Consider the following 27,269-nt stretch of genomic DNA (forward strand, 5'->3'; position numbering starts at 1 on the left):
TTATTATAAATTGATTATTTATTTATTTATATAAAAGCCGGTCCGTGAAAATTATGTCTGACGTAACCGGTTTGCGGCGCAAAAAAGGTTGGGGACCGCTGTCCTAAAACATTCTTCTACCAATTAATTCCATTATTAATCATTCCATCTATGGTCAATGCTTTATTTATTTTATCATAAAATACTTGTCATCTGACAAGCTGTTGGATTTTTTTCTTTTTTCTTTTTTTAACTGCAAAAAGTTTGTAAAGCAGTTTGACATTCTCCCTAAACACCAGTAAACATCTAAAACCCAAACGGTAGTGCCAGTATCTGCAGGTCCTTCTACACAAGGCACTTACATCATTTATAAAGATGACATCATCACATTGTAACTATGTGAACGGACAGGCACAAAGTCAACCGTGGCCTAGCTGGAGACTGAATTGTAACAGGGTAGATGACAAAACCGCGCTTGCGTAATGTGCTACAATTGCTGGAAAACAAATACACAATGTTCATACGTGGCAAAAAAAAAATCATCAGTCTTACACAATATTGTTTAAAAGTAGGAAAACCAAACAACAATCATATGACTCAATGCACAGATACAGACAATAAAAAACAATTTGATTTAAAGAGGTCATTCCAGTGTTTTGATTTTTTTTTTTTCTCCATGCGCTTCATTCAGAATCCATATGCAGTCGCCTTGTAGTCCTTCACAAAATAAACGCTCACATAATTTTTTTTGATGCATGCTTGTTGTAGAACTGTGCACTCCGATGACTTGACGGGTGAAAGTATTTCAGCCATTTGGTCAGTGAGGGATGCAAATCAAAATAATACCCTTAAAAGCTGCTCTTAACATCTCGTCGTTCGGGATAATATGATTACTATTTACTCATGTTTTTTACTTATCACCTGTAATTTCAGCTAAATTAAGCATAATTGTGGGCTGATCAGAAGCACTGACTAAAACTGATCTTATCAATTTGATATTTACATTTTTGTATAACATTAGTAAATAACATAAGTAATTTTTACATACTGTCACAATAGTAATTAAAAATACCAATGATTTGGTTTAAAAAAAAAAAAATGTTTTTTTTTGTAAATTTTGTCATTCAAGTCATGCTAATATTTAATCAAGCCAGCTGACTTCAACTTGTTGGTTAAATTTGTTGTGCTTTTCAATTTTTTCCTGAAAATATTCAGACAGAGGGAAAAAAAAATTCAATTACGCTAACCATAAATTATGTCGGAGGGTGGTTGTAGGAACAAATCATTTAGATACATGAATTGGCTTCAATCTACATCTGATTAAATCGTCAAAGTTTTCATTGGATGAAGGCTAACAACCATAGCATGTGCATAGCATGTGCATAGCGATTCTGACGTCATATTAAGGCATGTTCAAGTTCTAAGACACGAGGAGTGTAAAGCACTACAGTAATAAATAGATTTCTTCTATTATTGCTATTCCTCACCACAACATATACTATATGTTACCTTCAATTAGAATTTCCTCAGATTCTTTGGAATCACCACAAATAGACATAATTTAGCATGTACCCTAAGATAAATAGGTCTATTTTACATATAAAACTCTCAACTCATTGTCATCAAAGTTTTGATTAAAGCAAACCAACTTTAAAAATCAATCCTTGAAATCAAGGTTGAGGGCTTTCAAAGACACAAATATCATAAAAAAAGAAAGAAAGCCAAAGACTGAAAAACATGTAAACGCAGACAGACAAAAAAAACCAAACAAAACACCAGCAGCCCAGAGTGTAGCCTTACGGAGGGGCTCTTCCAGAAGGGGGCGCTAACAGCCCTGCTCATTTTCATCCATGCTCACGCTGCTCCTGCGACTGCTGTCCTTGGAGGCATCCGGGGAGACGGAAGAGAGCAAAGGGTCCCCGCCTTGCACGGGCGATACGTTGTCTTCCATGAGGATGTCGTTGAGTTTGGAGGCCGGCCTGCCGTGAATGCCGTACTGCCCGTCGGAAAAATCGCTGTGACCCTCGTTTCGCTCTAGGGTGCCGGGGGCCTCGGGGGTACAGGCCGGGTGATGCTGGTGATGTGTGTGGGGGTGCAGTGTGTACAGCTCCTGGTGACAGTCCTCCAGGGCGGGCTCCTGCTTGATCCTCCGGCCCGTGAGGTCGGCGGAGCACAGCGCCGAGGACGTGATGGCCAGGCCGTGAGCTCGAGCCTGCATCTCTAACTCCTAAAGTGGGAAAATACATTGGTTCAGCATGGACTAGGCCTTGCACCAAAGATGACTTGTCACCACGAGGAAAGTGAGAAATCTTTCAATCCACAACATAGTTCTCACTCAGATGATCTCCAAATTTACTGAAATCAGTGTGAAACTTAGTTTTGTGCAAGTCTTTCTTTCTGTAAATATGTTTAAGAGAAATCAGCTTGATGCATGTCACAGAACCACAACACCAAGCCTCACTTTATAGAGGCTACCCAATTGTAATATGAAACTCATTGGAATTAAAAAGGATCAAGATGACGTCTTCCCCTACCTGTATCCTCAGCATAAGATGGCGATTGGCATTTTCTAGCTTCCTCTGACAGTTCTCCAGCTCTTTGGCCCTTTGTTGCTCCCTCTGCAGTTTCCTGATGTAGTCCACGGAAGCCTTGAGGATGGTGCCTTTGTTCCAGCGCATGTCTCTGAGAAATGTGCAGCAGTCTTAAGTTAGCCATGTTGGTTAGACTTTTAAATATCAGACACAGCTAATGCTACTGAGACCGTATTGCTAATGTGGCACGTCATGAATTAAGGCCACCTTAACCCGCACGTGTTTGACGCTGAGGAGTCAGGAGGAGCCCCCTCAGGCTTCCATGTTCGAGAATTTTGCCGTTTTGTAACAGCTGTGACGTAGAGTATTACAGGCTCAATGTCTAAAAGGAGACATTCTGTGGTTCCAGGCAACGCCCTCTTTTATTTGCCCCGGACATTCATTTGCCACTGTTGCTACCTCAGCTAGTCACGTATTAATCTAACATTCTGGTTTTCATTTTATGTGCTGACGAAAAAAAACAAAAAACAGTCCAGCCTTGTGGAAAAAAAGAACGTTTTGGGTCAGTTTGAAAAAACTAAAAACAAAAGGCTATTTTAATTTTTTTTTTTTTTTGCAAAAGTGAAAGCTTCTTTGAAACTTGTAGAAAAAGGATGATGATAAGGGTGGACACAATATTTTAACAACTTCATTTACGATTGCAAAAACGACAGTGAAAGTCAAATATTTGCAGTCAAATTTCTGAATTCATGGGGAAAAAAAAATCAATGAGAAAATACGTAACAAGTTAAATCCATTTACGATTGCAAAAATGACTACAGTAAAAGCCAAAGTTTTAAATTGACAAAAAATTTAATTGAAAATTACATAAAAAATCAAATTAAAATTACATTAAAAAAATGATTAAATAAATCACATTAAATGTCCTGGGTGGAGTGTAATTGTCATCAAAATTGAAAAAAATATATATCTTGTCTTTACTGACAAATAAAATTTGGCAGAAGCCCTTCTAATATCAATATGGACACTTTTATGTCATCATAATAAATCAAACCAAGCATTATTATATTATCTTTATAACCATCCCATCATTTGACAGCACAAAGAATTTTGTGACCAAAATGGATAAAAGGAGTAACTTACGGGTCATTTGACTTTGGAATTAAAGTTCCCAGTTCCTTGATACGATCATTAATGTTGAACCGTCGTCTTCTCTCAACTGCAGAACAAAAGTAGATGCTATTGAACAGAACATTCAAGTGATAGCTGAGAACATTTGCAGATGAATGCAACACTCACTCAAGTTGTGGTTGTCCTTCTTCTGTCTCTCCTTTGCTAGAGCTCTTACTTCTGCCGATGGGAAACACATCAGTGCACGTCTAACCGAGATAGCGCCGACATTTTCAAGTCAAATGTCACACATACCAACAGGAAAGCCTTCAGGCCTCTGATAATTGTCAAATTTTCCACATGATCCGGACTTATCCAACATGTGCATTACGGCCGGAGATTGTGACGCTGCATGGCAGATGTTGTTTTCAGCGCCGTGACGTACACGAGAGACATAAACAGAAAGAATCATTAGAAACGAGTCTATGATATATTATTGGATGCGCAAAGGAGTAGAACTTAGCATTGATGTTTTCCATGCAGAGAAGATGAAACAATGCATAATTTTCTCGAAGCACTTACTCGAGTATTCCCTTTTGATGTTGGGCAGATTGGCAGGGCAAGAGTTGCTGATGGGCAATCCTTGCTGGGACATGCCCTGATTTCCATACATGTCCATGATGGCGGTGGGCACTGGGATCTGTGGAACACAAAGCGTTTAGGGGGTTGCTTGTACAGATGATGAGAAAGATGGTGATTGGTTTCAGATGAAATCCCCAAATGTGGTGATAGTCTCATCACAGGGAAAGTCAACACCCAAATTTTCTTTCGATGTAATCATCTGTTCTGTGCAGTCCAACTAATCGAAACACAGTGTTGTTTCATGATTCTTGTTTTGTTTGTGAAATATGAATTGAATAGGCAAAATCCACATGCTTGTATCCGTTTCAGCCGGCGGCCATTTTGCCACTTACTGTCGACTTAAAATGACATCACAGTTGCCACCAATTTTCTGGAGCTGAGCCGTGATTGGTTGTGACCAGGCAACTGTGATGTCATTTTTAGTCGACAGCAAGTAGTAAAATGGCCACCTCCATAAGATGGATCAAAACAAGTGATTTTGCCGCTTAATCATATTCCACAGATGCAATATTAATCAGAATGCCGTGTTTAGACTAATGGGGACACATACAACATGTTATTGGAAAGAAAATGTTTGGGGTGACTTCCCCTTTAAGGATGTACCGTGTTGGCCATTTGAAGTCCTGGGTCCATCAGGCCGAGGATATCATCGCTGTAACTGGACTCCAGACTGATAATGTCATCGATGACATCATCCATCTAAAGTAAAAGGATGTCATTCAAGTGAAAGCTCATAAAAAATAGGCGTTGGTTTGCAATGAACCAGAACAAGTGCGGTAGGTAACCTCTTTCTCGCAGTTCGAGTTCAGGGTCAGTAAGGCCATAGGGCTGTTGGGGGCGCTGTTGCCCGGGCCTGGCGGCATGCCCCCGTGGTCAGAGGACTGGTTGGGACAGGGCAAGCTCAGTACCTGTGAGCCAAGCTTTCCCAGGTACTGCTTGACCTGCTGCTGCTGGGAGCGCTGGATGTGGTACTTGGTCGGGTTCTCCAAATGAGTCTGCACCTGTTGTGGCCCAAAGAACATTGAAAACATCGCCAAACTCAACTGAAATACAGTACAGTAGAAAAAACAAATTCTACACACTCACTGTTTCAATGTTTTTTTTTTTTTTTTTAACATAGCTGGGAGCTAAGAAATACCTCGTTTTAAAATTGCACAGTCAAAAGTGAACATGTTCCAGTCTAATACAAACACAAAACATGTCTGACAACTATAATTAGCCTGTGATTATTTTTCAATGTGATTAGGATGATTTGATAATTTGACTGTTGACAAGTAACATAAAAACCAGAGCACTAGTTTTTGTTTAAGTACAGGCAGTCCTTTCTTGACAGAACCTTTAGGCACAGTTGCTTTTTTTTTTTTTTTAGGACATCACGTGTAAACTTATTCAGTGTAATTTCACTGTGACAGAGGTCAGGATGCATTAGTTGACCTGTAAGGATTGGTTTTAATGGCCACGGTTTGATTGGTTAGTGTCGATAGCTGCGATATTAGCAAGGATACATTCTGTTTGTTTGGTTGTAGTTCACTTACATAAGATGACACAAACCTTTATAGCATATTGATCAGTTGTGGGACATCGGGACCTGCAAGACCATTTCCTATACACTCGCAAACGCAGTGACCTACAGTTACAACCTAAATCCTAATATTTGTTTCTTCAAATTGTATTCATTTATTCCCAACTGTGGCCTATCTCTTGGCTGCACCTCTTCCAGTATGTGGATATTCAAGCTTTTTTTTTGGCCCAATAAAATTTTAGCCTTTACGTTCTGCCACATCAATGTTATCCACCAAGGATCTTGAAAATCAGTCGTGCTGGTCAATGTTACTTAAACTGTATTAGCAATCCGATTTCATATTTGTTCTCGCACGGTCAGAATAGCGAGCTGTACTTTTCCATCCTCCGATTTGTTTGTCATAACTTTGTCATGTTATTAAAGTTTTCCAGATGATATTCGTGGCACAGTAGCATACTGTTATCTTGCGTTTTTGTGTAGCATTACTTCTTTTTACAAATGCGAGATGATAGTGGTTAAGTCCCCACCGAGGACCCAGTTACTAATATTGTGATTTTAGTCATTCATAATTTTCTTAGTAGCCTGTGCAAAATATCCCATTTGTCATTTCAACCTGAGAGAAATGAATGTGATGAATTCAAGGACAAAAGTTAAAGAAGTCAAGTACTGTACAGCATGCACATAACTGTGTTTCTGATCAGTTTAATGTGACGCAAAGTTTGTACTAGAAGCACTGCACACATATTAGGACACTAATGTTACCACAAATGCTAATGAACACAACAAAAGAGGCATAAACCACTAAAGTCTGTAATCCCATTCTCATTTTGACAAGCCAGTGTAGAATGGTATTTTTAATCAACCTTATGCTGCAAAAAAAATAAAATAATTACAAAAAATATTATGATGAGGCAAACATGGGGGGGAGGGTATATCTTGTAAATACATTTAAGTTGGAGCAGCTTGTTGCATTGAGCTCATCAAAGTCAAACCCATGTCAAAATTGTTGAATGCAAAGTCATACTGTCAAGAAAAATATAAAGAAACATACCTCATAAGGGTGATATCCAAGCATCTCAAGCATTATGCGCACTGATTAAAAACGTCCAGTCTAAAAAGCAGACTCTTGCTTCAACTAAGATTTAAACTGTGATAGATTACTGCTTCTTTTCTCAAGACTACGACGGAAGCCAACGCCGGCTTGTCTTTAAATGGCAAGGAAAAAAAAAAAAACGTCATTAGTTATGCGTGTTAGAGATTGCCGGCAGACACAATGAGCCTTTTCAAATTTGGGTTGTTTCATGTAAAAACTGAAGTTATGCCTTTATGGCGTATCACTTGATGCGAGGATGCTGCACTAACAGTAAGTGCCTTTGTTTTGCAAGGTCCACCTCTTCGGCTCCAACCTGCCTCGGGCTTTAACTTGGCCCCATCCAGTTGTTTAACCCTGTGGATCCTCTGCAAATGAGGCCATGTCAGCACAGCGTACATAATGAAGCCTCTTACAACTTTGTCCTCCATATCTTCAAGTCCCCTGTTTCCGACTCAGAAAAAGTCAGCAACACTTGCTATACTTGCTATGAGTCTTTGATTCATCTGCCGCTTTTCAGCCAACAGACAGAGCCAAGAGAAATGAATTTGATATTTTGTAAAGTCAAGAGTTCTGTGACAGTTACCTCAGAAAGATGATGGGGGGGGGAAAAAAAAAATACTGTATTATTCGTATTTTTCCTTCCACCTGTGAGACAATCAAGTCTTGTGTTCCTACAAATGTCACAAGAGCACAAACACTCTGCTGTTCATGCTGGGATACAATATCATTGTCCCGGTGGCCATGTGAGGTGCATTAAAACACGTCCTGCAGGTAGGTCTCACCTTGGGCAGCAAATTGCCATTATAGGGTTGTAAAAAGGACAACACTGAAAGAGCTTGAGATATTTACAGCTCATCAGAGGAACTTCAATAACCCTGAGGCAAAGAATGGGATGTACTAGCCAGTGAATTAAACAAGATGGAATTTTGATATCTAGCGACTGATAAGGACTTCATTCATTTCACTGGTTACATCAGTAATAATCAATGATAGTGTCAAATTAAAGAAGAACAAAACGCTTGGGATCGATGTGAGGAAGCTACACATGACTTCCCTTTTCTGTCCGATTGCATTTTAATCTCCCACAATCCAGAAACTAGCAAGAACTGCTGACGCTCTGATGTCCATGCGCACTGCAACGTGTTTTGCATTAAAGTGATGCCGTGGGCTCGATGTGCTTCAGTGATAAGTCTTTGTTAAATAATTTCCATCCAACCATGCTCTTTGTCACGCTTCTATTAGGCAGTTTAAAAAACACAAAACAAAACATAAAAAAGCCAACAAATTTCCATCCAGCGGGCCAAGTAATGTTGCCTTGAAACTCTCAGCATGTTGTTTGCTTTACGTTCTGGTTCAAACTCAACAAATCAGTTATCAATGTGCCAGGAATTAGACCACAGAGAAAAGTCAACAAGAGTGCAGGAATAACAAAGCCTCATTAAATACTTAAAAAAAAAAAAAAAATTGTAATGCGGTTAATAGATTAAAATTTGGGTAGTCGGCTATGGTGTAAAAGTATGAGCAGTGTGGTTCTTGATGTGCTGACTGCTCAATTTATAAAGTTCCTTGAGAGAGCTTTAGTTCTTAATATATGTGTGGGAAAATCTGTTTGTTGGTTATGCTTATGTTGGTTTTATGGATGGATGGATGGATGGATGGATGGATGGATGGATGGATGGATGGATGGATGGATGGATGGATGGATGGATGGATGGATGGATGGATGGATGGATGGATGGATGGATGGATGGATGGATGGATGGACAGTACAGCGGAGGTTCTTAACCTTGTTCGAGGTAACAATTCATCAAACTCCACATTTTGAAATATGCATTCACCAATCTCATAATTGGAATTACACAGTGCCAATCAAAGCACTTGCCAAGTGCTACTCACATATCATTTTCACAACAATCTTTCCTTTCGTTGTTTTTATGTCTACGGTCCACATAAAAGAGGAACATTTTATATCATTAAAAATAGTTGATGCTGAACAGTACATTCTGTGGTTTCAAGGAGATATATCAACTGTCAAGTACTTCAGACACAGTGTAAATGGCATCACTTTCTAGTCATTAATCTATTATTTGAAAATTGAACCACATTTACATGGATTCAATCAATCCTAACCTTGGAGAAGATTTTTTTTTTTTTTTTTATAAATACAAACAGTGGATGTTGACTACATGCTTAGCTGCAGGTCCAGAACAAATGAACAAGAGTTTCTTTCATTTATTTTCAAAAATATTTACATCATTCTCACCACAGAATTACAAACGGGTGTTGTCAGTTTGTTGATTTCCAGATTAGTCATAGATTAGCAAATGAAATAAACTGTGTAATAAGTGTTTTGTAATACTTTGTTTCCCTTAGCATTTCACTTAAGTCAATATCCCTTAGCTGTACTGCCACACTGAGCAAATAGTCTTCATCACATAAGATGGAGAACATTTTGCCCTTTTGACGCTAACGTGGAAATATCAGAAGTTAGGGTTTCTAAGATTATGTTCATCCTCGAGGTTTTTATCATTGATCATTGAGGACTGTAAACTATCTCAGTACACAGAATTTATTTGAGCCCCTGGTGGGGACAGACAGAGAATGGAATGTTGTCAATACATATACTGTTGAAATGACGCAAGAAAATAATAATTAAATGTCAACATTCAAGAAGGAGCAAAGGCTATTTTGAGGTAACTTTGAATTCGTATAGCCGCTGTAAAGAATTTACAAATGTCACGTGCCTTGAGCGCTATGAAAGTATGTTAAAACTCGAAGAAGCAGCAGGTTTAAATGTCGTTTTGTGTATTCTGTGAATCACACACCACTAACTGACTGCATATGCGGCCACAGCAAACAAAACGGCTTGTTGTTTTTCCAGATAATTCTGAAGCCTTAAGCAGTCCCTGCAGGCATCAGCAACACAAGATATTTAGAGCCAAAGACGTGGACAAGGCATGTTGTTGTACTACTTCCGAAGGGAAATCTTTTTTTTCTCTTGTATGCTTTTGGGCATTTTGTGGTGTTGCTGAAGAATATTTAACAAGAGGGAACTATTAGCAAAAGAATGGAACACTTTGTGAGATGCTAAAAATGCTTGGACGCCCTGTGGGACTCACTCCAAAAATTGTGATCTTTAGGAGACAAACCATCGTAAGATTTTCAATTTCCTTCAGTGCATGGAAAAGGTAATTCTCTGGGGAAATAAAACCTTAACGTGGAAGTCAACCCAAATATTTTCTTGACAATAATATATTGTGTCTGCGCCCACGAGTCTAAACATGGCATTCTGGTTAATATTGCGTTGGTGAATAAAAGAGTTAAGCAGCAAAATTCACCCATTTGTATCTGGAGGTTGGGGGGTGCACAAGGGAAGTAAGTTTTGGCACGCAATCAATTGGCAATATATTAACCTCGCAATTGACAGTAGCAACATCTAATCAGAGCGCCAAAACGAGGTTTTTAATAATGCCAAAACTTTTTTGGGCCAGTGGTGGGACTTCTTTTTGTGTGAGCGTGACTGGAGAGAAATGTGAGAGTCTCACGCTCAACGCCATTGTTGACAGCTCTGTCTTTGATTCCCAGGATGGCAACGAACTCACACCGTGGCAACTGCTATCTCGCTCTGATGCTAATATTAGGCAAAGTCACTGCTGTTTCAGCAAATAGAAGCAAGGCTGTCAATTATTCTGGGTCATTATGTGAAACAATGTTGGTGACAAACTCCTGTCTGTCACTGGCCACATTGTAGTTTCCTTCAGAGGGTTGTTATGACAATCACTTCATGAAATTAACGCCACCAATTCATGGATAACTAGATTTGAAATCAGATGCCAAATATTAAGACATATTTGGTTGGTAACAAAAATGTGTATCGTAGGCTACATAAAATGATCTGGCGGGTATCTGGCTTCTCGGTTGGACACCTGTGCTATAGTTGCTAATAGCTAATACGGGTTGTACAAAAAAATTTGAGCAAACAATCTTTCTGTTTCAAGCACAGTTTATCTTCTGGATCTTGACCTTCAACATGATGAACAAACACACTAATCACGCGGTAAAAAAACTCTTTGAAAAATGTTAGTTATATGTCAGCACTGATCTTTTCTTTCTTCAAAAGTCCAATATCAGTAATTTGCCTACTTTGGAAATGAACAAAAGCACAACATAATAGTCATAATGATTATGGACTGAAAACACAATGGCATTTGTTATTGTTTGAGCTCTCGGGGAAGCTGTTTAAATACTGCTGTAAGGTTTGATAACACCATGCTAGTTTTCTTTGATGTACCGCAAAAAGCAATATGGCTAGCCATGACGTAGCCTAACTGCGTCACTAGTTGCTGTAGGGTTGTTCGATTATGAAAAAAGATTAGTCACGCTTATTTGGGGAGTAATTGACGCAAATCATTTTGATTGATTTTGATTGTTTGTAGTTCGCAATAACTACAAAAAACAATGTTCGACATTTCATTTCTTTTAAAGTCACAACTTGTCATTTATCCATAAACTAATAAAGTCACAACTTGTCATTTATCCATAAACTAAATCAACAATGAAAAACATACAAAGTACAAAACACGCTTGTCAAAAATTGTTTGCTTCCCAGTCAGTGACGTGCACTCAAGGAAACCCACCTGCGCCCATATAGCTCAGTTAAGTAAACAATGAAATCACTGCCCCCTAGTGGTTGGAGGTCAAATAAACCACGGGGCTCCTCAATTATTATTGTCGCTTTACACTTCTGTACAGTTCCATTTCCTATGTTGACGTGCAATTTTTGCATACTACGTGGGTCACGAGTTACTGATTGTATAATCCAAGAGAAAATGTACACGACTTTTGAGGTACCATAAATCCCCAGGAAAAAAAAAATCAAAAAATCTAGGAATCATGTTTAACCCTTTTAGGAAGTTATCCTACAAACATTTCAAAGAGGTATTCTTTTTCCTCTCTTAAATATGCAGTGGAATGAAAGCGGCGTGGGCTAATTACGAGCATTCTTCACTGAATTAGTGTTCGGTGTGTGGCAAGGCTATGCTCTCCTTTGTCTTGATCCCTAAACCGATCCCTTGCTTATACCCGGCGAGGTCATAGGTCACTTGTTTAATTAAGGGTCCAATCAGTCTTTAGATAAACTCATCTGAGCTTAATGTTTGCACTTTTTGAGGGCCAGCAGCTCTGCCTGGTACCCCTGATCTTTGCGCGCACTCTACTAATCTAACCACAGACAGGGGGAGTAGGTTAACCCAGCTCAACAGCGCCGAGCTGCAACGGCCTTTTCATTTGACAACTTCAGTCAGAGAAGAATGTCTGTAAGCTCTTGCCAAACCAGAAAAATAACTCCAACGCGGCATATTGTACACAAGGTGAGGGTTTGAGGAGGGGGCGCCCTAAAGCTCTCAAAGCGCTGCAGATTAGGTTGATGCTGCGTGAGAGGACCAGTGTTTGTGGCCCTTCTACTGTATTGGAGTGCCATGGCTGGCCCATGCCACACACATCCAAGGGTGATGAAAGTGTGGCTGAGCAAGCAACCATGAAATCTCTCAATGTGCTGTGGATGGATTTAGTTCAACAAAGATTACCCAATAGCTGCCAGAGTATGGGCCCTTTGCAACATACTCCATGAGAGACGATACAACTTTGTGTTGTTTTATGATCACTAAAACTGGATATTTTGGAGATCGATCTTTGGTTCTCTACTGGTTTTCCCTCTATGCTACGTAGTTTCATTTTATGAAGTCCTCATACAATGTATCGAGATGGCATTTGAAATTAGTAGCAATTATATCATTTACAATTAGTAGCTATTACAATGGTAACAAAATAGTTTCAAAAATGCAACACGAAAGAAAAAAAGTACAAAATATACATGTATATACCAAATAGGCCGATATGTTATTTTTGTTATATTTTAATAATCCAAGATTTCTCAGCATGTACAGTCCAAAAAATGTTTTTGATGTATTTTTCCCAATCTTTGAATTTTCCGGGGGGGGGGGGGGGGGGCTGATCTTTTTTTTGTGTATGGAATGTTTACCAGCATTTCGAGAGAATTTTTTAAGTTTTGTTCTTTTTTTTCTCTAATGTATTTTAATGAATGTCAATCATATGCAAACGTTTGCTATTCGTGGGCCAGGACAGTCCAAATACTTTGTGAATACTTTAGGGTTGAAAGGTTGGTAAGTGAACAAGTTGTTTAACTACTGTACATTGACTAGATTGATGTGATCGGATTGATTATTATTATTATTATTGTTCATTTATTTTTTACCTTGCTCATCGGTGATCGGCTCCAAAATTCAGAATCCGTGTCAAACCTCGTAATGTGCATTTCCTACCTCACAAATTGCAGAATACGTTTTAGAATTGAAATAACTTTTTTAAAATCATTTTTGGAAAATAAAAACTGAAAAAAACTACTCTAAAACCATTTGTGAAGAAAATAAACTGCAAAGTTTCAACGTTGGAAAATAAAACCATCTATCCCCAACAGAATGTTGAAAAAAAGCACACATCCAGTAGTTATTGCTATATTTACCGGACAATTGGGCAAAACGAAAACTTACCAAAGAGCGACGTAAGAATGCACCTTCAAACGCTACGGCTTCAACTCGTACCAAAACCTTAAGAGTTTCCCGGCCCTCGCACTACCAGGGAATCAAAGCTATGAAAAGATGTGAATGTAGCTGAGCAAATAGGATTAAAGATGGCTAAATCCAAATGGCTGGAAGCACAGCATGCATTAAAGAGGAATTCTCTCAGGAAAGATAATCCCCATATACACACATTCTAACACACTTCACTCACCCCCTTTTTTTTTTTTTTTTTTTTCTTACACACACCCTCCGAGTAATTCCGTGATTGCCCGACTGTCCACACACCACAGTCAATAGAGTCTATAAATACACTGCTCAGACTGCAGCAATGACACACGCTGATTCCAGAGATGAAAATAGCCGAATAATCACACTTGCCATCGTATTCTTCTGTTTCTGCTTCAGCATTAAGAATCGGAGTGAATCTTACCTTCAGCACTTCCATGGGCACCTGTGCAGTGGCCGGTGCAGGGACGCTGACATTGATGGCAGGGGTTTGTGCAGCTGTGGTTTGTGGGTACTGGGCGTCTTGCTGCCTGCGTTGTTCTCGCCGCTCCTGCTCCTGAAGCTGCTCGCGCATCAGCTGTTGACGCAGCAGGATGCGCGAGGTTGTGGCCGAGGAGCTGAGAGGAGGCTTGGATGCGCCGCGCTCCTCCGACGAGCTGCGGTGAAGGGAAAAAAACCATGCTAGGTGACTGATGGAGCAAAAGAGGGCGTGGGGCGGGTGGAGAAGGTGAGATGAAGAGCAGAAACTTAAAAGTGAAAATGAGAGGGCAGACAGAGGTCAGGTAGAGAGAGAGAGAGAGAGAGAGAGAGAGAGAGAGAGAGAGAGAGAGAGAGAGAGGTCAAGCAAGATGATGGTGAGAGATTAGCTGTGTCGATTCACCAGCACGTCTCCCTCGACACACGCCTGCGGGATTTAGTTGCTCGGTGTGGGGCCACTCTCCAATTGCGCAATCGATCATTTACTTTGTCTTATTGGACTGTTCTCTCATTTACGCTTCAATTCTGTAGGGGATTGACGGCACAGTGCCACTCCCCACCAAATATCAGTCTGGCTCACTGTTCCTGTCCTATTTGCTTGCGACACTAGCCAGCCTTTGCAAAGACTGAGCAGCAGTGGCGGCCATAAATGACGGAGCGGACACTGACTTAGTTGAACTTCATCACGAGTGGATTGTGTGGGACGATTCATAGGAGACAATCGCGATCACAGAAAACAAAACCCCACAATACCATCATTGAGTCAGTTGTTGTCGCAATGACAACGTGGCTTTTAATTGTTTTCCTTAAATAAGTGGAGCAATTAATTAGTTTCTGCTGTACAATTCGATGTTTATATGGATGTATGATAGAAACATGATCACCTCTCAAAACAGGTTGATTTCAGTGAGGCTGAATAAACGGAACGGAGAGCGTGTCGTAAGTCTTAATCCTTTGACGAAAACAAGTCACTGACGTGTTCTTTCAACCCTTGAGAATCATTTGAATTTTGACAAAATTCCATAGTATGTTTCCTCTAAAATGTTGACAAACTTAGAACTCAACTTGACCATTATCTGACCCTATTGATTGAAAGAAATGAAACGCCGTAATTGTATTATTGTAAAAGACTTTACAATCGTTACTAATAATAATTACATACATGATTATACATAAATATAACAACTTTGATTTTAACTCATGACCACTTTTTCATCATCTTCATTAAGAGAAATCCATTTAGACTTTTCTTTCCATTTAAATATGGTTGTGTATATGGTTTCATTTTGGTTTCATGTGAACATTTTAAAATTCACACATGCATGATATAAATATGCTTTGGAAATATTTATGAATAGAGGATGAAAATAAACATCAAACACGCCCGTCTTTTTAGAGCACCGTTCATGGTCTCGTCTTAATCCATTTGTTGATTACACAAGAACGACTGACCCGATTTCCTTCGTGGAGAGGTATGATATGGATCAAGGAAAAACAAAAAAAACATCAATATTTATAGTTAGGGACGACTCAAATAAAAAAGTAGAAATGCCCAAACTTTGCTAAATTCAGCGGCACGCTCAAAATGTTTCACATAACAGAAAGAGGAACAAGGGGGGGGCTGTTTCAGTTTTCCCACTCTCTTCAAACCGAGACGGTTACTCCCCAGACAGAGTCGGGCGCTCCTAAAATAGAGGGACTCTGCTGAAGCAGAAGTTGTCGGGATGAAGCCTTCATGGAGTGAGTGATCCTTTTGATACAACTCGGCAAAACGTCTGGCCAATCCAGCTGTGCAGTAATCGGACTAATTAGCCGGCAGAGTCAAACACAGCTTCGGTCTGCCGTGCATTGGGCCCTCAGCGTACGATAATTCCCCTCCTTCTCTCCCAGCAATGAATATAATCTCATTGTCTGAAGACACACCCAGTGAAGCTTGGACAAGAGAAAAAAAATACTAGAGAGCAAAGCACTTTGTCGTTAAAGGGAATAATGAAGCACAAATTGTTTACTGGGAAATACTCCATTTTTGAGACCAGAATTGGATGGTTTCGCTTTTATCAGTCTTGCTGAGAACTGTGTGGTCAATGATAACGTCTGGTTATTGAGTCAAATATTGGAATTAAAAGCCTATTTTTTTTTAAATGGAAAAAAAAACTTTAAAAAATATTTTTAAAACTTAAATGTGACCTATAACTTGAACAAATCTATTTTTTTTTTTTTTTGAGTGGAGGGAACCTAAAAGTAAGCAACTTCTTAGCTGTGATTTTGTGCAAATGTGTATATCTTCTTATGACAGGGATTAGAGCAGCGTTCAGGAGAAAAGTCAAAAGTCAAAGTCTGCTTGATTGTCAACGTCTTTACATGTCAAGACACACAAAGAGATCGAAATTGTGTTTCCAACTATCCCACGGTGACAAGACATATCACATATCATATATATATATATAGATAGATATCATGTATAATCTTAATGATCTTAAAAATATTTAACGGTCATCTCTGTTGTTGGGGAAAAGTTGAAAGTCTGTGATTCTCAATTTTCCTATTCAATGTCGTTGTTCTAAAACTGGCTAGTAAATGGAACTGTTGATCATTTCTTTTGATTTGAATAATCTTCAGCTGAAGGAAAAACAAACGTAAAGCATGATGCTGCCACCCCCATGCTTCCCTGTGGCTATGTTGTTCTTTTGATGAAGAGCAGTGTTGTTTTCCTACTTAGCACCGTCATGCAATGACGGTGACAGCCTGGGGTCCATTAATTGACTACCAACATGGATGCGTCACTGACGTCAATAGCTGGTGTGTTCATGCTGCAAACAAGTGGCAATATTTTACAAAAACGAGATCGATAACAATGACTCCAGCTGTCGTTGTCGGGGGTAGGCAGGGTAGACCCCTGAACTGGTTGCCAGCCAACTATCTGCACTCACACATCCGGGTAATTTGGAGTGCTCAATCGGCCTACCACGCAGGTTTTTGGAATGTGGGAGGAAACCGGAGTGCCCGGAGGAAACCCAGGGACAGGGAGAACATGCAAACTTGACACAGGAAGGCCCTTCCCATGAATGATAACAATGAGCTCTTTCTGATGCTGTGAAAACTCTGTGCCGATCGTTGGCTTGTGTTAAGATCTGACTCCAAAATAGCCTACTAGAATGTCTAAACTTTATGTGGGGTTAATTTAAATGGTGGCAGGTGAATACTGACCCCAATTTAACATTTGATTTGTTACCAATAATTCTGAAGACAGCATAATTAAAAGAAAAAAAAAAGGACATGCACACTTGTGCAACCACATTATCTCAGTTGTTTATTCTTACTCTCGCTTAAATTATCTAATTAGTACCTGCCCACCCATGAAGTGTGAAATTAAACTACTTGCTGGTTGATCTCCCAAAATACATCTGAAAGTAAACTGGCCAAGAGACAGGAAGCAAAAGACTGAGCATCTCCTAATCTCAGAGTCTCCAAAAGTCTTCAGTAAAACCACAAAAAGTCTCGCGATTATTTGCTTGTCTCTTTTTATATAGTTGCTAAAAGGGACGGAAAAGTCACTAATTATAGCAACAAAGATGCAAAGTTGCCAACACTGGGTTTCATGATAGCCCAAAGAAATACTCTATATTTGCATGAGACAGAACCGGAGTGTGACAAATGGATGTTAGGTGGATTGTAATACTTTGTGTATTGTGTATTTTGACAATCCCATTTTATGACTCGTGAATATAATAACTTGGAGAGTGTTTTAGATGTTTTGTGAAAAGCCACCTGACCAAATGAACAGCGAAAAGAACTGATCAGCAAAGAGCGGATGTGATGTCAGAAAAACATCTTTTTTTAAAAATAAATCCGTGGCTTGGATACAAAATGTCAACAACGGTTAATTACTGCTTAAGCCTGTATCTCACCAAGCAGCGGAGATTCGCGCAGGTTTGCGCACGGCCTGAATGTTAATTTTTCATCAGGGTTCCTTCAAGGTGGCAAACAGTCGCAAAGATGTACGCCAGACATTCGCCAACAGTTTCAATAGTCTTCAACAGTTTTGCACATGCAACACAGACTGAACAACTCTGCAACTGTTTGCAACCTTTTTCAGAACTCTGATGAAATTCCAACATTTTCTACACTCACGACTCAGTGAAATACTGAATATGAATGAATATTAAACACTACAATTCTTTACAGACACACCTGATTAAATTTTCTTCATCAAAATCTGACATTTTCAATGACATTCTAAATTTCCCAGGATAGACCATAGCACAATTACATTATTGTAAGACAGGCAGTAACATATTAAAATATTGAATATACAGTATTGGTTAATTGTTTAGTAAATTAAAAACATCTAATTGAACTGCAGCTAAACAAAAAAAAAAAACATAATGAGCCTTTTAGTTTTTAGCTTAGTTCTTTTTTTTTTTTCTTTGTTCTAGATCCAAAACCTAGAAGCTGCTTTAAAGCTCATAATGCATAATTCCATTGTCTGCAAGGGTGGTTGTGTTTCTTTCATCCCAGAATTTTAAATCCAAGTCACTGGATCAAATATTGTGAATTTTAGTCGTTCCGCTCCCACTGCCAAAAGATTTCACTTTTTGTTGAATCTAGCTTGCAGTTGTAACCAGTCAGCCACCGCGCCACCACAATTCAACATCAGTAGACCTTTAAAAAGAAATTTTGATGTAACGCCCATTGCTAGTTGCACTCAACGCCCAGACCTGTAGTCTGTGGTTAACATGGGTTGCTTAAGTAAACTTCAGAGAAAGAAAAGCTAAATTAGTTGTAGACATTCCAGTGTGTGTGTTCAATACACTTTATCACCTCTGCCACAACAAAAAAGCTAGACAAACAAAAAGAGCATTCAACAGCATTTGTCACCAACTCACAAGATTGGTGATAGAAGAGAACAAAGCATCCTCACAAGGAGAATGGTTTGATGAGGGAAAAGAAACACTCGAGGAATGGTCACATGATCACACAGCAGACCTGGCAACTGTAATGACATTTTCATTTGGCATCAAGTGGCAAAATGGCCACATCAGAGATGGATAACAAAAAAAAAAAGGAGGTGAATTTGTGGAACGAGTTGTAGACATTTCAGAAAACACAACGCTTGCAGCTGAACTGTGCACCGTTTGAATCCTGCTGACTTGCGCAAGGGTACACTAAATACGTAAATAGTACATGCAATTAGTGTGATTTATGTTTTGATTTTATAATCAAATCGTATTAATTATTAATAAACTAATTAATGATCAATTCATTCGTTAACATGAGGCGCCATTACCCATAAACCTGGATTCCACGTTTGATGCTTAGCTTAGTCAATTGTGGAAAACTATATTAAAAAAAATGCTAATATTCTATTTTATTTATTTATTGATTGATTGATTTATTAATTAATTAATTAATTTATTTATTTGTCTATCTAACTTTTTCTAGCACCACATTATTACATTATAAAAGGGAGTAAATTATTCGGCCTTAGACATGTTGCACAAGAGGAAGATGGATGCACCAGTGCCAGTGGCCAAGTGAATGTAGAGTGCAGCACTAGCTGATGGCTTGCATGAGATACAAATAAACAAAAATAACATTCCTTTCTTAAAAAACGTCTCATTGTTGGTTCCACATGGGGAAGACAAGAGTAGCCATTGAACATTTTACCACCTTGAATTGTTGCTCTTCCAATTCACAAACTAAGTTTGAAGACTGAACTACATGCAGCAAACTGGAGTGAGTTTAAAGATGGCCTTTGCTGCCATCAAGTGGTTACAAAAAGGCTTTTTTGAGATATAAAATCTAAATTTGAGCTCAGCATTGCATTTTAAACTTCTTTATCAGTCTACAAGCATTGCCATGAAATGTATCTGTGAATCTCGAAGGTGAAATGTGTTGAATCAGTTCCATTGATGAAATGAGATCTGACAAATAATGGATTGGATGAAATGCACAGTTTAAGGGATTCATTATGAATCACTCAAAATTTAAAATTCAGTGAGTGGAGGCATTCTCCAATTTCTAAGTTTGTACAATTAAGTCCAAAATGATTCTACCTGAACAAAATTTTGAGTTGAAGTGAAATCTCATTTTTGTGAGTGGATATTGTTTAGCTGGTTAAAGGCACAGAAAGGCCAATTGAGGAACTTTATTAATCCAACCACTTTTAGTACTAAAATGATAAAGTAAGCGAATATACAATAAAAATAATACATTACATTTTTTTAATATGTTGATGTGATGTAACATACATTTTGTATATGAATGAAATTAATCGTGGATTTTTTAAATAAATCAACATTGAAAAATTTGACTCTTAAAGTCTCTAAAGCAATGAATGGTGCTGCCTACTGGTCATTGATAGTACCACAGCCTGGTCAAAAAAGCAACGTCCAAATACTTTGAAGACGTCTTAATGCTCTTCTTGTACTTAAAAGTGGGTGTGTGGAGATTATTTATCATCATGAAAAACTTGATGCTGATTTGGGGTTGTGGGGTCAGATCTGGGTCAACACAGACATCACATGATCAACTGACGTCTATTCCAACATGACTCCAAAATGCCTCGCTTGAACACATGCCTGTAATATCCGAACCTCTGTGCCGCCATACTCACAAACTGTCAAATGAGCAGGGTCTGTACACTTGCACTCCGACGGTCTCCATATTTGTTTGTTTACTCCTGAAGGTGTACCCCCCGCCCTTGGAGTCTAATGAAAGTCATGCCGCTTAGTGCGCGTCTGAAAGTGTGTCAGAAGGGGGAGGCTCCTGGGCTCTGCCTGCACGCTCCAATGGCCGTGCAGAGTCCGAGGCGGAGGACCAGCCCCCGTCTGAGCACACCCGAGCTGAGAGGAAGAGCGCTCACCCGACACTCTGCCCACCAACGCACGGATTCCAAACACATACAGATTCGGTTTCACTTGCTGATATAAGCCCCTGCTGGTGAGAGATTGTTGCGTGAGATTTTGTCAGGGGGGTCATCCTTGAAATCTAAACAAATGTTGATACATTATTACAATATCGCACGGGTTTTGCTTGTTACAACAACGGCACTGAAGAAAATAGGAATATGAAAATATTATTTTGATACAACCCCAAGTAAGATCCATTAAAAATTGGGACAAGTAGACCTGGAGTTATCGCAAACATCTTGCTTGGACATAAAGCAAATTAAACACTGCTTGAAGTCTGTGGGACAATTGGTATTGGGTTGCATAAAGAGACAGAACACAAACTATTACATTGACCAGTCTGAAAAAATCCACCTTAAAAAAAAAAAAAAAATCAGGTCCGCCTGTCATGCCTTGACGTAGACCAGAGTTGTCCAAACATTTTCAATTGGCCTGCAAGAAATTTTATAAATAGAATAGAATACGGCCCGCACTTCAACTTTTACTTGAGTGCATTGCACTTCACAGCTGATACTCACCAGAATGATTTACTAAAATCATGTTGTTAACTGTTTTAAACAAACATTAATAGGTATGATGCTAAGCCTAATAACTTAAATAACAAGCTTAAAATGTACTTGCCCCATTTCCCATTTCTTGTTTTTTCTCTGTACTGCCAAACTTCTATCTAAGAAGAAATCAGAGGCTGCTGTTGTGAGAATGAGCTACCAAAGCTTTTTGTGAATACACCATTTATCATAAATGTAGTAAGAATTTTTTATTAGTTTTATTCGTTTTTGTAAAAATATAGTCAACTAAATATCATTATATTCTTACATAAGGCATTTGTATTTGACATAACTATTAAATAATTCACATTATTAAAATACTTAAATATGACTCTGTATTATGGCCACTCTTGCATTCCAAAAATTGTCACCACAAAAAATAAAAGAGTAGCTTGTAAGGAGGAGGTCTTAAACGCACAAAACCAAAAAGCACTTGCGGAGATAGTTCTTCAATCCAAAATAAAAAAGCTACTTATTTACATTGAACATAAATCTCCAGGTTGACTTTCATACAACAATAAAACATAACCTAGTAATAACTTTAGTGATTTTAGTGATCGTAGTGCTTTTAGTGGTTAAAAAAACTATCACTACTCCTCCTGCAAACCCGAGCAAAGCCAAAAGGAAAAGAAACACCGGTCCTAAATCCCTCATTATAAGTAGGAGGTGGCTGCAAAAAAGGAAGAGACCTGACTGGCACTGGCCCTATCTGGCTTCACATATAGAACACAAATAATTCATAAGCCAGACCACAAAAAATAATGATATTAATACAATCAATATAAGAAATTAACTCGGCTCCAACACTCTGTTTAATATCATCATATAATTTACAAACAACTACATCAGTGTCATGCGTTGACAGATTGGAGCCTATTATCACTACGCCAGTTCAACTCAGGCTTTATAAAAGTACATAGCATCTGTTAGTATGTGTAGTAGTTTTGTTGTTATTCTTCCAGCAGGGGGCACTGTTTATCTATCAGATATTGTACATCAAATGTTGCTTTGTTTCACATTGATCATCTCACAAAGACAGCATTGGAGCGCAATGACTACAGGCAATTTGTAATTGCGCAATTGTTTTAACCATGCATGTTTTTGGGATGTGGGAGGAAACCGGAGCACCTGGAGAAAACCCACGCAGGCACGGGGAGAACATGCAAACTCCACACAGGAGTGAAATCACAAGCTCTGAATTGTGAGGTGGACGTGCTGACCAGTGCTCCACTGAGATGCCAAGCTTTATTTGGCTATTTCCACTGTTCCAAGTTGCCACATCCTAATCTTTGAATTTTGTTCCCAGAGTGCGCATCATAATTTCCATCAGTTGTTTGAGTTGGACAGCACAGCTTCCTGCAAATTCTTTCTACGTTTTTACTGGAGGAGCAACCAAGAACGGACATGCTTCAAGGCGCATTAGTCACTCCTTGAGGTTTCGTGACTGTTAGAATGAGGATGTAACGCATGGACAAAGAAAATTGCACGTTATCTGCATTTGCCCTTCTTCCTTTTTTACAGAAATGAGGATGATGAGCAGCGTTGCATTATTGTAGATTATTTTCGAAGTGAAAAAAAAAAAACGGTGTCAATCTACTGACTGAAGTTACAGAAACAATATTTTCTTAAGATGACTAAAAGCAAATAATGCCAAGGCTATTCAAGTCGTATTTCAAAATAAAAGTTGAACTTGGCATATAACAATTGATTATTAAGCCCTCCCCACAACTCACTGCAAATAAAAGTATTAGACAACGGCCCACAGTCAGGTGCCATAAATGATTGCTTTGTCGAGCACAATTATTTATTTTATAAATTACTTATTATTATCCATTAAATTACAATTGATCTGTTCTATCGAAAAATAGAAACGTTGTGAAGCTAATTATTAAATCAAGATTAAAAATCTCTTCTTAATTGCATCTCTGAACATATAAATTAGTTTTAGTCGTTGTGTTGTCTGATTTTCTTGGTCGCGCCCACTCACATTGAAGTATAAAAAGCTTTGAATTTGAAATTCGTCATTCCTGTTCAAAATGGTCAAATGTCAAAAGGTGTTTGTGAAAACGAAAGAGTTTGCATGAAAGCATTTGATCTGACATTGAACGGCAGGGTCCATGAAAAGTTTGTTCATTCAGCCCTCCATTCCATTTTCTATACAGCTACTGTCAACTATAACCCAAATGTCTCCATGGTGGGACAAATCAAGGATTATTGTATGCACTACTGTTCTATTCCATTCTCTCCTATTCTCTAGCTGTCGCAGTTATGGGAGCGTTTTCCATTTCGTCAAGTATACAACAGTTCTTGGCATCATTTTGTACTCAAAGCTCATCATAAAGTAAAGCATACTTTTCATGTTCTTATGCTTCACTTTTTGCTGATTTGTGTAAACTGTATGCAAAGCTATCAAAATAATGACCTGTGTATCACTGAGCTTGTTTTAAAATGTCAGTCAAGAGTAAATAAAAGAAAGCCATCAGGATCAATTTAATCCACTCAGAGTCTCAGACTTATTTTTTTCTTTACTTTCTGATCCCTGGAATACCTGGGAGCTATTTTCAATTCAATTAAATATATATATATATATTTATTTTTTTTCTTTGTTTCTTTGTTTATTTATTTATTTATTTATTTATATTTTTTATTTTTTTATTTGGGGCTGACATTGTCGGTAAACACTCTAACTTATTGTATCAACCCAACCGACAGTCATCAGACTGTTCACATGCTGGGTCAGTTGTCATGTGATCCGAGGAGGAAGTGGGCTCACATGAGGCAAATAAAATGACATTAGACAAAATGTTCGGCAATGCCCCATACTCTGAGCAGTGTTCTTGTGCTTTAGTTCTAGTCAATGCCGCCATGTTTGCAAACACTACTGACTTTCATGTGAATAAAACAAGGTCAAGGTGTTTTTGACATTTCGCCCATGGTGAATTTAGCCCAAAAATGCCGATAGGGGGTTCGAGCTTACAATTGCCCTGATTGAGCAGACTTTTCATTGAAAGTGGATTTTATTTTAGTTTTTTGCCACACGCAAAGAGAACACAAAAGTAAAGGGGAGAAAATAGCTTCAAATCTGCAGCAAAATGTGATGTTAAGGTGTGTAAGGCGAGCATGAATGTAAAAAAAAAAAATCTCAGTGTGGACACAGTGGGGTTCTGTCCTCACTGCGTCTGGCCGTGACAATGGGGTCATGGATAGGGGAAGCAGAAAACATTCTGTCACTGTTCTTCCACGACATAATCGCCAACGTTACATGGCCATGCCGGGAAGTTTTGTAAGCACCCACTTAGATGACAGCTACGGAGATTTTGGTACACACTGAAGGAAGACATGTTATTCTGACATGAGTGACAAAAACCAAACAAACATAGACATCACTATTTGGAAACTCTTTACTTAATTTGGAGATATTACTTACAATATTTCTCAGACTGAATTTATTGAACAAATTGAAATGTTTAAAGTACTCTACACACATTTGCTTTCTGGCAATTTGATGTTTTTCTGAGGTTTTATTTGTCTTGCAAAAGTGGGCTGGATCAAATGTTCTCCCGAGTGCTCCCAACCTCCACTTAAACATCACATCCATTTTCTGTACCGCTTGTCCCCACAGGGGTCGCGGGTGTGCTGGAGCCTATCCCAGCGATCATCAGGCAGTAGGCGGAGGACACCCTGAACCGATTGCCAGCCAATCGCAGGGCACACAGAGACGAACAACCATCCGAACTCGCACTCATACCTACGGGAAATTTGCAATTGCTCAATCGGCTTACCATGCATGTTTTTGGGATATGGGAGGAAACCGGAGTGCTCGCAGAAAACCCACACAGGCACGGGGAGAACATTCAAACTCCACACAAGGAGGGCCAGAGGTGGAATCAAACCCGCACCCTCTGAACTGCGAAGCGGACGTGCTAACTAGTGCACCACCCGTGCCGCCATACGGTACAAACAGTATTATGGAAATTTGACTTCTCAATTGCTTACTATATCCAAGTAGTTTATAGTTTTTAAAGACTTAGAATAAGAGGTAATGTACTTTATGCTGTAATTATTTTTCCTTAGGCTAGTTTAATGTGTTATTTCCTGGAAAACTGAAGTGTTTGCCATTTTTTTTTTATCAAAGACAAAGCCATGTCTAATACAGATCTTTTGCTTTGGTGCCATCTTGTGGCTAAGGACCTTAGTTGATAGGGTCCTTCATTAAGGCTACCCTTACACTGCAGCTCAATTCAGATTTTTTTTTTTTGCCTATATGCGAGATGTATCTGATTTTTAATCAGTCTGAAACGCTCAATTGCGGGGGGAGGGGTTTCAAATCTGACCTGGGTCACTTTCATCTGAGGTCCTCGATTGGAGAGGTATGAGATCTTTGGCAAGTCACGTATTTCCGACCTGGATGTTGTCTGCTCGCCTGCTCTGCTCTATTTGAGAGAGGGATTGCCTGTTTTGATTGGCCATGAATCAGCAAAGTTTTGAGTTACAGTATTGACTTTGTATTTGACTTTACTTTAATCTTGCATGAAACATAAATGAGTTATTCCCCCCAAATATTCTATTTCCACTTCTTTTTAATAGCTCTTCCACCTATTCTAACAGGAAAAAAATACATTTAAACTTTTGTGTCACACACACATACACACACACACACACACACACACACACACACACGTACACACATACACAAACACACACATTCACACATTCACATCGTCATATGCGGGAATAAAACACACAGTTTTGATACACAAGACAAATGCATTGAAACGATTTTGTGGAATTTATAGGAAATTACAACCCTTTTCAGGTAGATATCAATTACTTGCAGATTCTCATTATTTGCAGCAGGTGCTTGGTTTAGTGCAATCCAATCACGCCATATAATACTAAACCACTTTATGATTCGAGAGCCTCAGTGTGCAAGAGTTGGTAAATACTTTCTAGTCACTCACCATAGAAAATGTTTTTCATGTTGTAAGTCACAACAGTAGCTTTTGTAATTAGCTACAATTGTGAGACATAATTGGTCCATTTATAAATAGAAACATTGCTTAAGGAATGTGGTTCATGTTACTGATAATAATAATAATAACAATAATAATAATAATAATATCAACTAGAAAAAACGTAATCCACGTCAGATATGATCAAGGAAACACAACTGTGTGCACAAAATTTTTGTGATCATTCCAAAATAATTTGAATTTCTTATGAAGACCGTTTGGGTTATAAGGCTATTATTTAATTGTTTTAGGTCACCTTGCTTTTATTGAACCCTGCATGAGGATAAGCGCTTGGGAAAATGAATGAATATATTGTTATATTAATTATATTATATTAAGATTACATTAGATTAGATAAAATATGTCATATGCCATTTAGGCTGAGGAGCATCTCGATGCACCCTGACCTGTCTGCCCTCCCCGAGCTAATATTTGAAGTGGATGTTAACAAGACAACACCCAAATGTTGCATAACAGCGTGCGGTCAGGAGAAGAAGAAAAAAACCATCAACAATGAGCGGCCCACTGGGTCAGCGGAAAGCCCATAACTCGACCCGAACAGCACTTTACGAGAGGTCTGCGGCTTCATTATCACCTAAACACCAAAACCACCTCAGCATGCCAAATAACTACTGACCTGCTTTTTAAGGGCTGACTCTTCAGCTCGTAATACGTTTTGGGCTCTTCTTGCAAGTCCTCTCCATCATCGTAGTCGGGAACTATTCCCGATTCTGCCTGCATGCTTGCTTGAAGATGTCAACTTTTAGCGGCGGAGAACTTATAAAAATAGCTTTGTGCGGCGCCGTACGTCGACCCTGTGAAGCACTGACACACTGCGA

The 27,269-nt window shown here is 38.9% G+C and overlaps 1 protein-coding gene across 2 annotated transcripts; it reads right to left on the minus strand.

Annotated features, from left to right (window-relative positions):
- Positions 1–149: 149 nt before the first annotated feature.
- On the minus strand, positions 150–27,265 carry LOC147062528 (microphthalmia-associated transcription factor-like). 2 transcript variants are annotated; one of them, XM_085939770.1, is made up of 10 exons: positions 27,068–27,265; positions 13,907–14,138; positions 5,048–5,263; positions 4,866–4,961; positions 4,203–4,320; positions 3,936–4,028; positions 3,810–3,860; positions 3,654–3,729; positions 2,514–2,661; positions 150–2,206 (listed from the first exon to the last, which is right to left on the minus strand). In XM_085939770.1, exons 1-10 carry the CDS (start codon positions 27,169–27,171, stop codon positions 1,805–1,807), a joined length of 1,536 nt encoding a protein of 511 aa, XP_085795896.1. In that variant the 5' UTR covers positions 27,172–27,265; the 3' UTR covers positions 150–1,804. The 2 variants fall into 2 exon arrangements, with proteins under 2 accessions (XP_085795896.1, XP_085795978.1); XM_085939852.1 differs by lacking the exon at positions 27,068–27,265 and adding an exon at positions 20,576–20,673.
- Between the last annotated feature and the right edge of the window lie 4 nt (positions 27,266–27,269).

Source organism: Syngnathus leptorhynchus, chromosome 1, assembly GCF_054491065.1.
Source record: "Syngnathus leptorhynchus isolate UIUO chromosome 1, UIUO_Slep, whole genome shotgun sequence".
In the NCBI taxonomy this organism is placed as follows: Eukaryota; Metazoa; Chordata; class Actinopteri; order Syngnathiformes; family Syngnathidae; genus Syngnathus; species Syngnathus leptorhynchus.